Source organism: Leptosomus discolor, chromosome 3, assembly GCF_034619465.1.
Source record: "Leptosomus discolor isolate bLepDis1 chromosome 3, bLepDis1.hap2, whole genome shotgun sequence".
Taxonomy (NCBI): domain Eukaryota; kingdom Metazoa; phylum Chordata; class Aves; order Leptosomiformes; family Leptosomidae; genus Leptosomus; species Leptosomus discolor.
Genome location: NC_141393.1, coordinates 3,759,804 through 3,774,755, shown reverse-complemented (window position 1 = coordinate 3,774,755; position 14,952 = coordinate 3,759,804). Strand labels below are relative to the sequence as shown.

At 49.7% G+C, this 14,952-nt stretch overlaps 1 protein-coding gene across 1 annotated transcript; it reads right to left on the bottom strand.

The window, feature by feature from the left end:
• Positions 1-588: 588 nt before the first annotated feature.
• PSMC6 (proteasome 26S subunit, ATPase 6) lies at positions 589-12,988 on the bottom strand. The gene is made up of 14 exons (XM_086462053.1): positions 12,862-12,988; positions 11,622-11,701; positions 11,254-11,293; positions 10,990-11,042; positions 7,584-7,651; positions 7,014-7,128; positions 5,919-6,006; positions 5,699-5,760; positions 5,484-5,607; positions 5,084-5,145; positions 3,923-4,043; positions 3,752-3,832; positions 1,752-1,823; positions 589-1,078 (listed from the first exon to the last, which is right to left on the bottom strand). The coding sequence occupies exons 1-14, from the start codon at positions 12,986-12,988 to the stop codon at positions 960-962; spliced, it is 1,212 nt and encodes a 403-aa protein (XP_086318179.1). The 3' UTR covers positions 589-959.
• Positions 12,989-14,952: the final 1,964 nt, after the last annotated feature.

Sequence of the window (14,952 nt, the reverse complement as noted above, 5' to 3'; positions counted from 1 at the left end):
ATTTCCATTTCAGTGAGTACTCGAGCAGCTGCAGCAGCCAGCTCCCAAGGAGCACAAAGGCGACCTGCATACGGCCAAATTCCACCTTCCGAAGGCGCACGGCTCCAGGAGCATCAGGTACGGCATCTGCATGTCCACAGCAGCACAGGTTCAAATTATATCAGACAGTTCTTGTCTATAAGAGCAGCTGAAATGGGACTCCATCTCGTGTATCTCCCCCTCCTCCCCAAAAGCTGTAATCAAAACTTTTATATATCAAACTATCAGTTTTTCCACCTCCACTTAGGATGCTTCTGCCCACAACTGGCATTCAGGATAGGCGTTATCCTCACATTTTAAAAGATTTGTTTACTCCTTGCACTCTGAGTGATTAAATGCTAGCTCAGCTAAATCCCCTTCCCGGCCTTCAGCAGCAAAGGAGTAAACACCCCTTTGCCCTCCTCTGTCCGAGGGAAGGGCTGCCTCCGTCGCGTAGGCAGGGCGCGGGACTCCGACGCAACCCCTACGCCAGAGAAAAGCTGCTCTTCGCATTTCGAAGACACACAATCCAGCTCTCCAAGAGTGACAGAGAAGGTCCACAGGGATAAGCAGGTTTAAACAATTTTTATTCATAAACTGTTGGGGGGAAAGGCAATTTACTGATATAAAAAAAGTCAAGAAATGAACTGACTTTCTTAAAATCCGCTAACCCATTCAGGCACGTTTATAAATTCACACCATAATTGCTAAGAGGACACATCTCCACACATTTTACTTAACCTGGGCTGTAATGAATATTGTTATTTCAGAATTGTACAGAAAACACGCTTCTGCAGCCAATTTGCAACTAGTGTTACCAAATGACTAGCTACATGTTACACAAACACCTTACAATAATGATCAAGAGGTACAGTGTTTCTCCCATTTTATACATTTACCCAGTATGACGTGTGCAGTCAATCACCAATTATACAGGTAATTTAAACGGGTTTGTAGTCAAGCTTGGACTCCAGCTTCTTAGAATCAGCCACTTTTCTAACAGCTTTCATGAAGTCTTCCTGAACTACAAAGTCATGATCGGCGCGGATCGCAAACATACCTGCGAAGAACCAGTTAACAGCAAGAGTAAGCGGGTGCTCCTGGCAGCAACCGCACGGAGGACGTCAGGATTCACCCCAGTTAAAGTGCAAACGGATCCAAGTTGCGCTGCCTGCGCGCAGACTTCTACATGGGGGTCTTGGGAAGAGGAGCAGACTTCAGCGAGGTCACCTTTCTGAACCAGGTGATCGCTAAGAAACGCGTCACTCCTTTCAGACTACGAGTGGGTATTTACTGAGCTACTCGGCCTCCCCATGCAGGCAAACCCCAAGTGAATTTATTGTGTGGAAAAAGCATAAGATAGCGTTAACTCTCCAGTCACCCAGGTACGGGGAGACTTGGATTCTCTACAAAAAGGAGAGAAACGGGCGCCATCACTGTTTCTGGAATGTATCTAGTTCTTAGGACACCGTATGAGCTGTCAGGATCCTCAGCCAGGAAGCGGTTCGAGGCCGGCTCCAGCTCAGAAACGGCACGGCTGGCTTTTCCTCCCATCGTGCCGAACCTCAACTAGAGACCTTTTATCCACGCGTGTCACCAGAGAGCCCCCCAATCCGCACACCTCTGGGCGGATCCAGCTTGCGTGTGGCAGGGGACGGTGGCGGGGGAAAAAAGCTGAAATGTTTAGCATTAATCAAGACGTAGCACCTCAAAATTAAGAGTTAAGCAAATACCTGCTTCGGTACAGACATTTCTCAAGTCTGCTCCATTAAAGCCGTCCGAAAGCTTCACAATTGCTTCATAATCTGTTCGTAAAACACAAATGCCAATTAGAAATGAATTCACGCTTCCTGTTACGGATGCCAACGAAACACGCATCCAGCTAATAAAGAAACACTTTACTCGGATTTCGGTGCAAACAGATCGCTGTCCACTAGACTGATAAATTCAATTAACTGAAATCATCAGCCGTATTTACCTCTTACATTAAAACAGAAATGTACTGCAGCCAAAAGCTCGGATTAAATAATTAAATCCCAAAGTTACTTGTGGTTACAAGCACCAATATGAAATGCAAGAAAAAAGGCAATGCTCTTACCATCATTTAAATGATGCAAAACCCCAGCAAACTTATCTCCAAGTGATCATAACGCAGCCCCTTTCCACTTAAAACAACTGCATCTACTAAAGGCACGGAATGTCTTGCTATCTTAAGCCTGATATTTTATGCCCGGGTATTTACTAAAACAGTGGCTGTGGTTGTAGTTTCTAGAATCAATTCCTGAAACACTGAGTTGAGCCTCCAGCAAGTTCTGATTTTTGCACGGCTGCCGATGAGAAAAAAAAATGATCAACCTTCTGCAAAACTTCTCAAGCCAGTTTACCTTTTGTACCAAATTCAAAACATTTGAACTGAATGTTTTTATCTTAAGAATCCAAAGCCCCCTAGAGATTAGGAATTCAACTGTATTTTAATTCCACGGAGCACAATCAACAAGTCTTCCCATAATTGGAAAGTCAAAAAAAAACACCCAAAGCGAGGGGACTAAGCAACGTCGAACGCCGCAAGGTTTAGGGTCTTCAGCAGACGCCAGTACTAGAGCAGGAGAACCTCATCCTGGAACAGGTCATTATCTTTGGATTTTAATGCAGTTCACCCCCCCCCTTGCCGCTAAGCTCTGGCCTTCCTCGCAGGATCTCAAAGCTGAACATCACAGTCTTCCCACACCACGCTCAGAAATTTAGCTAGTACCCCTCTGACGTCATGCTCAATGGCGTAAAGGAATGACCCTACCCTGCTGCTGCTCCTGAAGCTACAAGGAAAAGGATGAAGTACTTGACCTCAGGTTCACCATTCCCTTCGGAGCTTCTTCTCCAGCTTAGACTACAGCCGCAGGCGTCCGTGTTTAAGCCAATCCTGCTGCTCCAAGAAAGGCAATCCCCAGCCCCCTCGCCCTCCCCCAGCCACCCCTCCGTTGCGCTGCAGCTGTTGATGCAGCCAGATGGTGACCGAGATCAGTTCCACCCCCCCAGACCGCGCTGCCCGGCTGCAGGAACAGCTCGTGTCAGCAAAGCGGCGGGGGCTGGGGACAAGCAAGGGTCTGTGGGGCCTTGCTGAAATAAAAGGCAGCCCCACGGCTGTTTTAAAGGCCAAGCACAACTACAGTTTTCTTGAGGAAAGCTCTGAAGTGTCACGGTGAAACTAAGACTCCGGTCAGCTTAGAGTAGCAGAGGCACTAAATAAACCTTCCCCGTTTTATCCAACAAGATACTTCTCCCCCTTACGCTCTGGGGAGCCACCCACACCACTAACAAAGACAAAAAGGGTTTTGTTACACCATCTCCAAACTCCCAAGTAACTTTCTCCACAACTTCTAAAGATTCTTTATTGTTTTCAGACTTCTGCCATTTTCTTTCTTTGCGGGGGGGGGGCTAATGAAAATGCTCTTTATTTGCATTGAGCTACTCCTTCAGAACCAAGAAACTTCCTGAGGAGAATCACGTTGACTTTCCAGCTCACAACCATGCTCCAAGGGTTTATGCTCAGTTTTCCTTTGCAAAGGAAGACCCGGCAACAGTTTAACCAGGATGCATTAAGAAGAGTAGAATTCCGAGAGAGGGGAAGTTGTGTGTAAGGGTAGGAATTAGAAGGGCAGAGTCACCGTAACAACTCACCCTCTTCTCATTCCTACAAACAGAAGTAGGAAGGATATCCAGGTAGGTTCCTACTTACCTATTTCACCATGTTTAGTGATAGGACCTGCATGAATCTTCAAAATGTCTAATCTGGCTTGTTCATTTGGTAGATCAATATCTAGAAAGAATTACAGCTTCAGTAAAAGCGGAACCCCACAATTCCTATGGAGAATTTCCTCCTCCCAGCCACTGTGAAACAGCAACTCACGGATTTTTCTATCCAGTCTTCCAGGCCGCAGAAGCGCAGGATCCAGCGTGTCCGGTCGGTTCGTAGCCATGATCATTTTAACTCTGTGCAGAGTGTCGAATCCATCCATCTGATTCAGTAACTAACAGGAAACAGTTGTTTTATTTTTAAATAACCCAAAACCTTCCTAGTGTGATCTACTGTACGTATTTTCTGTGTCAGGGTTTTCACCAAGATGTAAAAGCAGTCAAGATAAATCAGAAAACAAAAATGCTACGAGCCTTCTCATGAGAGGCCACAGCTCCTTGCACATTCTATAACCAACACAGAAGAGCTTAAGAGAGACCCTGAAAATGCTTTGCCCAGAGAAAAAGATCTTGAACAAAGAAAGACTTGGCTGAAACAACGAGGCACTGAAAACAGCGCAAGCCCTAACGGAGCCGACGGTTGGCTGACACATACTGAGTGTATTGCACCAAGTCCAGCACATTCAAACCAGACTTGGGGAGCAGCCTCTAGAATACTAACACCCACACACCAAGACATTTCTTTGTGGAGAGTCAAAGTATTTGCTCTTTGATCACAGAGACTCGGTTCTTTCTGTAAGGCAGACGCATTCTTTTGAACCGGGCAAACTGTTTACAAACACAGGGCGATAAAGTTTCCTATTCCCTTCAGAATCCTTAATTGTCAGCAGTGCTTTTAAAATTCTCTTCACACAACCCAGTTTACCAGAGCAATTATTACAGAAACAAAGAAATACAACTCCTTCTCCTCCTCATTTTGAAAAATCAAACTGTAACAGTTCTAAAATATTACAGACTAAGTGTCTTTGGAACTAAGACAAGCTTCGCTTTTCCTTCTTGAAGAAAGAGGGGCCCTCCAAACCTTCCAAGAAGATGCAGCAAGCAGCAGCAAAGTCAAGTCACCGTAAGAAGAGAAAATATCCCAAATAATTTTAGCAATTTTAAAGATTCCTTCGATTAGTCTCCAAGCTGAATTCGTGGCTGAGTTATCAGGATGTGCCGCTGCCTTTTGCAAAAGCAGCCCCAAGCTCACTTTTAGCGTCAGGTTAACAACTCAAAAAAGGTCCTACCGAGCCAGACCACAGCGTAACAATCCACACCCGTATTATTATTTCAGCTGGACCGTACGGTACACAGTCAGGGATTAGAGACTCACCTCCATCAGAGTCCTCTGAATTTCTCTATCAGCTGAGGTGCCTTCGGAAAAACGACGACCACCTGCAGCACAGCAAACTCCTAAGTTAGAGCACTTCACTTCTGCCTCCACATCAGACCAAGTCTGAAGACCATTAGGCAGCTCTTTTAAACTGGGGGGGGAGGGAGAGTGAAATGCACACATTTTAAAAGTGCTTTAGTCAAAACTGTCCAGGACAGACGCGGACAGGCGTGGCTCTAAGCCGACTGCGACAGCTCCAGGAGGGAGCTGAACCACTCATCCCGTGACATTTCTTCTGGACAAGCACACGAGCGCACTCACTTGAGAGGACAGGCTGGCTTTACGGCTGATTTCAGCGTTAAAAGGAGACTCCAGCCACCCCCCAGGCCACCAGCCTTACCGATAGCATCGATCTCATCCATGAAGATGATACACGGCTGGTGATCTCTGGCGTAATTGAACATCTCTCTGATGAGCCGAGCGCTTTCACCGATGTACTTGTCCACGATCGAACTCGACACCACCTTTTGAAAGGCAGAAGACACGAGAGTGAAGAGACTGGAGGGGAGGCACAGATTAAGCACATGTGCGAGTGCAAGAGTAAAATCACGCTACCTTCAGGAAGTTGCAGTCAAGCTGGCTAGCAACAGCTCTGGCCAAAAGTGTTTTCCCCGTACCTGGACGGACAAGAGATTGAAGCTGTTTAACCAGGAACCCACCATGGCATGCTAGCAACTTAAAAAGTAAAAAAAAAAAAAGAAACAAAAAAGCAACAAACATGGCTACTGCCACAGCTTGAGCGTGACAACATTCGTTACCCTTTCACGAGACTCACCAGGGGGGCCGTAGAGCAAGCAGCCCTTTGGAGGGATAATTCCCACACGCTGGAATAATTCTGGGTTTGTCAGCGGCAGTTCTATTACCTGTGAAGAGGCAGATAAGCAAACAGGGACGCTGAGTTTTCAAACGGATCAGCAATCCCAGGAAGCCAACGGCACACTTGCCAGCCTCTTTTCCAGATACCTCTATTCTTATTTACCTGTCGTTTGTATGAGAAACAGTTAAGCCAGAAAACATCAGACTGACCTAACAGATCAAACCACAATCTGGCCCGTGTCACTCAGACTTCAGCTCTGCAATGGCTTGTTTCTCTTGATGCCTGTTGCTCAAACCACGTTTTGCTCACAATACCACTACCCAGAGCGATGCCAGTAGGTTTTGTGGAAAATTCGGGTTTGGTTTGCTCATTGTCAATCCCAGCTACGCCCTCCCACTGGACTTCATAGAATTACAGAACGGTTTGGGTTGGTTGGGACCTTAAAGCTCATCTAGTTCCAACCCCCTGCCATGGCAGGGACACCTCCCACCAGACCAGGTTGCTCCAAGCCCCATCCAACCCAACCTTGACCCAAGCGTATCCTTTAGAGCACTCCCTTAGCCTAAAGGGTCTCGGACCCTTCAACCCCTCCTCTTTAGAGGATTTTCTTCCTTTTAATCCAAACCCAAGCTTCTGTAACAGCAGAGAGAAGACACAACCAGCTTGAGAATTGGGCTTTGGGGTTTAGAATAATCTTTGCTACTGCACGGTGGGTGCACAGCACACAGACAAGCCCCGTTACAGGCAGCACCGATGCCCAAACGAACAGGACTACTTCAATACGAGCGCACCAGCACCTCCCAATCACGCTGCTGTTTGCCACAAAGACAGTCCCAAAGCTGGAAAACATTCCAACACCACTTCAGAAGTTATCTTCTATAGGAAAACGTGCTCTAAGTTAAGGAAACATGGAAAGCGCAAGTCTGACAGGATCCTCTAACAGCCTCTCTGATGACAGTCTGGGACAAACATCAGTAGGGCATTTTTGGACTGAAAAAACTTCACTCAGAACACACCCCACCATTTGAGAAGTGTTTTTGAGATGCTGGGTACCTCTCGCAGCTCTCTGATCTGTTCCGACAACCCTCCAATCTCAGAATACGAAACATCCCCTGGATCTTCATGAGACATGTTATAAACCAACGGATCCACTTCCCTTGGCAAATATCTGGAATAAAGAGCCAAGAGTAGATATTTGTCACTGTGCACACACGTTTACGAAGTTAAATAAATTAGTTAACTAAGTGCAATAAATTTTAGGCCAGGTATGAAAATGATTTCTTCTCCTCTCACCTCAATAACAAGTATCTTGTTGAAAAAAAAAAGAGTATGACCCCCAAACGTAGCAAACTTTTGCAAGTTTTAAACCAACCAAACAAAAGCTTCAAAAACTTCTGAAAATGCTGAGCTGCAACTGAACTATTTTTTTTTTAAAGAACAACCAATTTCTTTTTAAACCATATATAGTGAGTCTTCCCACAAAGTAACTGTCCTCACTTAAGCACTGCTTTGCAGAAAACGTTTACAAAATGTTACAGAACTGATTATTCAAACTTTTGTTTGATCCTCAGATCACTATTTTTCCCCTTTTACATGAAGAGCAGCTGTAGAGCAGAAACCTACCTCATAATAGTCAGAGTGGTCATATCCAGAGCAACTCTTGTCCCCGGCTTCAGCTTACTCTTGTCAAGCTAGTCACAAAGAAGGCATTTCCATTAGAACCACACGCCGAAACAACACCTGGTTTCAGCCAAGATGTTCACTGTAGCTTCACTCTTTGCTCAACCCCACCCAAGAAAACCAAGGCCACCGAGCTACACACCAAGCAGCTCGTCTAGTAAACACTGTGTCCCCATCACCACCATTTTTGGGAATGCTTCAACTGGAAAAAAGCTGGCCTGTTGCTTCATGGGGACATGATCTTTGGGAGAAGCGATCCAGGAGCTGGTCTAGACCAAGGAACTTGTTGGTCGTCACCACTGGACACCAGCAAAGCTAAGCCAGGCCACGGGAAGAATTTTTGTTAACACTGAAACAGATCTCGAACACCAAGTCATTAACTTACCTCTGCCGCTTCTGAAAAGAAATACTATTTTCTAGACCGTAATTTCATCTTTTTTTTACTGCTGTCAACCTGACCGGATTAGCAAGAGATCTGATCCTCCCCTCGGCTCGGCCCAGGGCAGAACCGGCCGTTTCAGAACACGTAAGCAATCCCCCTTTAGGGACACGTGGAACTGCCCGCCCATTTGAGCCCAAACCTGCCACCCTCCTACTCAATGGCCTTCTGGAACGACAGGAAGGGTGACCAGACGTCCCTAACCTATCCTCTCCGAGCCGCCCATCATTCACACGTCCATCATTTTCACCTATCCAGCTCACAGATCCCGTCTTCAAAGTCAGCCGCTCCAGTTGTTGCTCTTGCTACCCTTTCCCTCAGACGTGCGACCCGTCTGCCCCAGCGGTTTTTGCCTGCTTCCTCCACTTCTGTGAGATTTTTAAACACATTAACACTCCTATTCCAGCACCCCCTGCTGAATTCTGCTGGGATTGAAACAACTGACTTAGAGTTTCTCACCTTGTTTTTAAGAAACCTGGTCTAGGAGAGTCTCACCTCTCACACAACACAACCTTGAACAAGAACAACCATCCTGGAAGCTACCTTGCCGCTCTAATTTCTTCTCTTTTTTAATTTTTTTTAAATAGGAGGTACTCAATCCACACTTGAAGAACACAAAAGCTATTTATTCTGAGCTTTACTGACACAGCATCTGAACAACAGGGATTTCCACAACTTGCCAGCACTGCCTGAAGCTCCCCACCGCTCCCACTGGGGGGATTTACAAGGTCCCCTGCCCACGTGGGCTCTTCAGTCTCTAGCAGCGTTCAGGATCAAGCTGTCACTCCTCCCTTCCTGGGGTCACTAATAAGACCTCTTTCCAGCTGCCTAATCTTAAGAAATCTGTAAAAGCTTGAAATTCTATCAGATTCAACATTGCTCAATAGATTTAAGGTATTCTGCAGTGGGAAGAAAACGAAGAGAAACCACTTGACCTTGAATTCCTTAGGAAATGCACTTTAGATAGGGAAGTAATTTTGCTCCCCTTCCTCAGCAGCACAGCACAGCCACAAGGGCTCTGACTAAAAACTAGTTCTTCCAGTCTGTGAAACACTCCATGGGAACTTATTTGCTTTTTGACATTTTGAAAACAACCATGGATACATTTTTTTAGCGCCTGGTATCAAATCAAGGATCTTTTAAGAGCAAAGAGTGTTTTTACTGAGGAATAAACTCAAAAAGTACGCGCTGCAGTGCCAGGCTCATCCCAGCACAACCCATCCCTTAACGCTGACGACCTCACACACCCCTAAGTGAAATCAAGTATAATTACGTTCTAGAAAAATATTTTGTTCGTTCCAGTGAAAGAAAATACCGAGTTTGCACCATAACACCTTGAAAGGGATTCAGCTTAAAATTATGTATTTAAAGAACATTTCAATACCAGCAATTCTGACAGATGTTTGATGTAAGCAAAACCACACCGCATCGGCACGCTCGAGGAAAGTCCTGGATCTCTGCAGAGATACTACAGGAACTAACACACTTACTGGTACCCACATTTCTCAAATAGGCTCTAAAAGGAGGAGAAAAGGCCCATCCTTACTGAAAAACATACAATCCCTTGAGCAAGTCAGAAAACACTTACTGCAGGAGTTTGGTTCACTGCTTACTGCTAAGTATTGCTCATGGTGGGCCTTCAGGAATTCCTCTGACAGCTACAAACCCCCCTCCGCCCCTCTTTTTAAATTCTTCAGGGCACAGCAGGCTCCTTGCTCTGCCTCTTGCTTGTCGCCTCTCGGCTCCTGCGGCCACCACACCACCATTACAGCTGAACCACCTAGATAAAGGTGGTTAACTGTCATATGTTGGAGTTCTCTTACACCGCTCTGCAATTTAACTTCCACAGACAATCAGTAAGAGTTTGCCATTCTGTAGTGAATATCGGGTTCTCTTCAGAAAGAACCTACACTTTCTATATATTCATGTTCTATAACATCAATATACACCTGAGCTGAAGGAATTTCTGTTTATCACCACTTCCATAACACAGGAGAACACGCTACAGCTCTGCTGGGTTAAAAGCTCAACCGCAGTTAACTTTCTCCACCATAAAGGAATTAAGATGCACCTGATAAAAGCTCTTACACTTATTTGTACATCAAACTCAACGCTGCTGCCTTCTCAGGCCACACGACCCTTCCCTGGGGTTGCTGCTATTCTCTCTTCACTCACACTCCTTCTTTGCTTCCGTTTCTCGACGTCAGGGACGAGCGTAACCAAACCTAACCCGAGACCCACTCGGGCTCCCCCAGTGGCAGAACACTTTCACTGAGCACTGTGGCTCCCACTGAAACAGGCAGCTTTGGGTAAGGAACAGCCCATCTACGGGGTTCAATTACTGTGAGCGGGTCACATTCAGTGCCCAATTAACCAACAGGTCACTTTACCTTTTACAAAACTAAACCACAAGGAGTCCCCCTAAGTGGTTGTGCTGACACATTACGCTGTAAGCAAGGTTCTGTTTTAAAGTGTCTGACTTCTGTAGAACCTGCTGTAGGCAAAAAAGCTGTTGTTCCACGGACTAGCAGTGCCAAGGCTTTTTTTAACATCACTAAGGACAAATAAATACCCCTCAGACCGTTTAGAACAGGGGCCCTGCCTACCATCATTACTTACTGGAGCAGAAAAGCAGCGGGAAAAAACCCACGTATCGTCACAGAACCAACTCAATGCCAAGAACCAAACACGCACGAGGCCCCAGGAATGCTGTGGGCTGCTTCATCTTTATGAGGAAGCTGCGCCACCGCCAGCTCCGATGGAAAGGGCAGGCAGACAGCAGTACAAAACAGCCACATACAGCTTCAGGAAGAAAACACTTCATCCCGCTAAGGACCCAGGTTATGAGAAGCAATGCTAATACTCAAGACCAAAGGAAACCTTTAATGAATATTCGGATAGATCAACTACCTGACGACGGCAGCCAACCACGTATCTTGGTCCATTTGTAGCCTTCACAATGACTGGAGAGAGAAGATCAAAGGAAAAAAAATCAAGTTTAGTCGATTCACTGCTCCGAGTTATGCTTCTGAACTATCCAGTTCATTCTACTTTTCTGCCAATGCTCACATCACCCATACTCTAATTCTTTACTCCCCCAAATCTTTAGCCAGATTTTAGCTACAAAAGCTTATTTTCAAGATCTCAAAGGATGTCACAGCCCAGCGTACTCACATTTCTCTTCCGTCAGCTGTTTAAGAACCTCGCCAACAATCTGCAAAAGCATAAACGCAGCGTTAGCCTACAGATAACCTACCACTGCACAACACCACCGCACACGCTGCAGGACATGGAAGATCACTGTCAGCTTTGATGTTCTTTCTCCTGCTTCACGCTGACTCGCCCTGTCAACCAGGACAAACACGGGAAAACTCTCTAACCCACACGCTCGGTGTGCCTGTTCCTGACAGCAAGGCCCCCGTTAGCTGGACTGTTCCCACTTAACTCTTTCTTGATGCCAAAAATGGACTTAAATGCTCCTTCTAGGCAAGTTCACGGTCAACCCCCACCACAGCTGCTACGACCCCATTCCTCTCACGTACCTGCCCGACGCTCTGCAAGGCCTTGAGATCATTTTCTGATTTTTCATATTGCTTGGTGAGCTCTTTCAGCTGCTCCCTTACTAGAAAAGGAAAGAAACACAGGATTTTGCTGAACGTTCAATCCAACAGTAACTCCGGACCAGGCCCTTCACCAGCACAAAAGCAGCAGGCAGAGCTGGGGAGGGGGACACCAGCCACCCTCCTGCGGGCACGGTGGAGCCCCTGCTCCGCAGCTCCAGGGCCTGCGCACCCGCCCACAGCCCTGCCTGAATTAGCGAGAACACTCTGCAGAAGGTGTGGAAAAAACAAATCCAGAATTTATGAAGATGAGGAGGAGACTGGAGCACGTCTCTTTTTGGGAAAGGCTGAGAGATCTGGGGCTCTTTAGCCTGAAGAAGAGAAGACTGAGAAGGGACCTTATCAATATCTAAAGGGTGGGTGCCAAGAGGATGGGGCCAGGCTCTCTTCAGTGGTGTCCAGCGACAGGACAAGGGGCAACGGGCACAAACTGGAGCACTGGAAGTTCCACCTGAACACGAGGAAAAACTTCTTTACTCTGAGGGTGGCAGAGCACTGGAACAGGCTGCCCAGGGAGGTTGTGGGGGCTCCTTCTCTGGAGATGCTCAAAACCCGCCTGGATGTGATCCTGTGAGACCTGCTCTGGGTGAACCTGCTTTAGCAGGGGAGTTGGACCAGGTGATCTCCAGAGATCCCTTCCAACCCTTGCCATTCTGTGATTCTGTGACTTAAAAAGCTCAAATCCAAAAGTACGAGTTCGTTTGTAGGACATTGGCATTTGTACGGGGGGACACGCTACCGTCAGAACGACGCAACAGACAGCGACAGGAAAATAAGAGGCCGACAGGAAAACCTGACGGGGGGAAAAGGCTGAGGAAAGCGAACGGCCCGGCTCGGTTTGGAGGCGGCAAGGCCTGACCCCCACCCACCCCAACGCAAGCGGGACCCGGGCCGCCCTGCGGGGCAAAGGACAACAGCCCCGGCAAGAGGAGCCCCCACGCCAGGCCCAGCCCCCTCCTTCCCTCCCTCCCTCCCTCCTTCCCCTCAGCCCGGCCGCCGCCGCTGCCCCGCAGGGCCCGGCCCAGGCCCATGACGAAGCGCGGGCAGCGGCGCGGCGGCCGCCGGGCTCCCTCAGGGCTCCGCCGGCGGTTCAGCGACACCCAGTCCCGTCCTCCCCGAGCGCGGCGAAACGCCCCCCCCCCCGCCCTGGAGCGGCGCTCACACTCCTTGAGGCGGCCGTCGATCTCCTTGTGCTCCAGCAGCTTCTTGCGGTAGTCCTGCAGCGCCTTGTCTCTCGGGTCCGCCATGATGAGCAGCCGCCGCTCATAGGGAATGCCGGGAAGGGCCATGGCCGCCGGGGGGGGGGGGGGGGGGGGGGAGGGGGCGGGGCAGGGCCGCGCGCCCGCCCCGCCCCGCCCTCCGCGCGCGCCCGCGCCTCCTGCCGCGCGCCGCAGCGCCCCCTGCCGATGCGGAGGCGCTGGGTGGGGGGGGGGGGAAAGCCGAGCGCCAGGCGACGCGCATGCGCGTTGCGACAGGCGCGAAGATGCGGGAGGCTCCTGGGCGTCGTGAGGGGCTGGAGGCAGAGAGTCGTCAAATCATGGGGGCTGGAAAAGATCTCTGAGGTCATCAGGTCCAACCGCCAACCCAGCACCACCAGGCCCGCTAAACCGTGTCCCCAAGTGCCACATCTACGCGGTTTTGGAACACCCCCAGGGACGGTGACGCCACCACCTCCCTGGGCAGCCTGTTCCAACGTCTGAGCACTCTTTCTGTGAAGAGATTTCTCCTAATGTCCAATATGAACCCCCCCTGGTGCAGCTTGAGGCCATTTCCTTGTCCTATCGCTTGTTACTTGGGAGAAGAGACCGACCCCCCCCTCACCACAACCTCCTTTCAGGCAGTTGCAGAGCGATCAGGTCTCCCCTCAGCCTCCTCTTCTCCAGGCTGAACACCCCCAGTTCCCTCAGCGGCTCCTCACAGACCTGTTCTCCAGACCCTTCACCAGCTTCGTTGCCCTTCTCTGGACACGCTCCAGCACCTCAACGTCTTTCCTACACTGTGGCACCCAAAACTGGACACAGTACCCAGGGGGCGGCCTCACCAGTGCCCAGTACAGAGGCACGATCCCCTCCCTGCTCCTGCTGGCCACACCGTTGCTGACACAGGCCAGGATGCTGTTGGCCACCTTGGCCACCTGGGCACACTGCTGGCTCATGTCCAGCTCACTGCCCACCAGCACCCCCAGGTCCTTTCCCGCCGGGCACCTTTCCAGCCCCTCATCCCCAGCCTGCAGCGCTGCGTGGGGTTGGTGTGACCCCAGTGCAGGACCCAGCCCTTGGCCTTGCTGACCCTGACCCCTACGTACCCCTGTGTGCGTACACGTGGGCGCACACGGCCAGCCGCGCACCACGGCACCCAGCACGAGTGACAGCCAGGCTGAGCCGCCGCAGGAGCCCCCCACAGCTCCTCTCAGCCACCGCGTTGGAGGTGGCTCCCCCAGCGTTTAGGCCATTTGGGAGCTTCGGAGACATGAATGGAAAAGCCGGGTGCTAGACTATGGCCGAATTATAAATTCCATTGGCTGAATTAGCAAGGGCTTGTTTCCAGTGCTGGCTGGTGGTCATGGATCAAGGAGCGATGGCGGCCCGTGGGTACCGGAGAACCCGGACGGGGCTCTCATGCAGCCAGAGCCAGGACAAAAGGCCCGTGGGCCTGTGAGACAACGGGGGGCTGAGCGTGGGCCGCGGCAGGCTGGGGGCTACTCGCTGCGCTACCTGCCCTCACCCCCCTGTCAGAAGGAGGGAGGGAGAGCGTCCCCTTACCGGAGCAGGGCCAGCAGCCACCCCCCTGCTCCGTGCGGGCCGCGGGGCACCCCGAGCACTGCTGGGGGAGGACGAGCCTCAGCCACGTCTGTCCTTTGGGACGCTGGGCTGTTTTCCACGCCGGCACACGGGGCAGCCCTCGGGCTGGCTCCCGCACCTCCTGCCTCTCGCTCATCTGTAAGAGTCGATGCGAAAACAGCGTCGTCTCAACCTTGTCATCAAGAATATGGACTCTGAAAGTCAGGCCAACATCTTGACATGAGTCTGCAGCGGCCTGCCTGAGATGCAGTTGCTGATCCTGAATGCCAGGCTCGGGAGGTCATTGTGCCCTGGACAGAGCAAGGACGAGAGCTGAGCAACTTGTTCATCTGGCAGCAAACAGCAAAAGGACAGAGATGCTGGTATCTGCTTCTCCCTTCTAGAAACCTTGTGGGGGGAGAGAACAGCCGAAGGAGGGAGCCTTGCGGAGGCAAAAGGGCTCTGTTTTGGCG

Coding starts and splice junctions, on each gene's coding strand:
- PSMC6 (XM_086462053.1), bottom strand. CDS start 12,988: ATGGCCCTTCCCGGCATTCCCTATGAGCGGCGGCTGCTCATCATGGCG. Junction 11,702..12,861: donor CGACGGCCGCCTCAAGGAGT/GTGAGCGCCGCT, acceptor TTCCTTTTCTAG/TAAGGGAGCAGCTGAAAGAG. Junction 11,294..11,621: donor CCTTGCAGAGCGTCGGGCAG/GTACGTGAGAGG, acceptor ATGCTTTTGCAG/ATTGTTGGCGAGGTTCTTAA.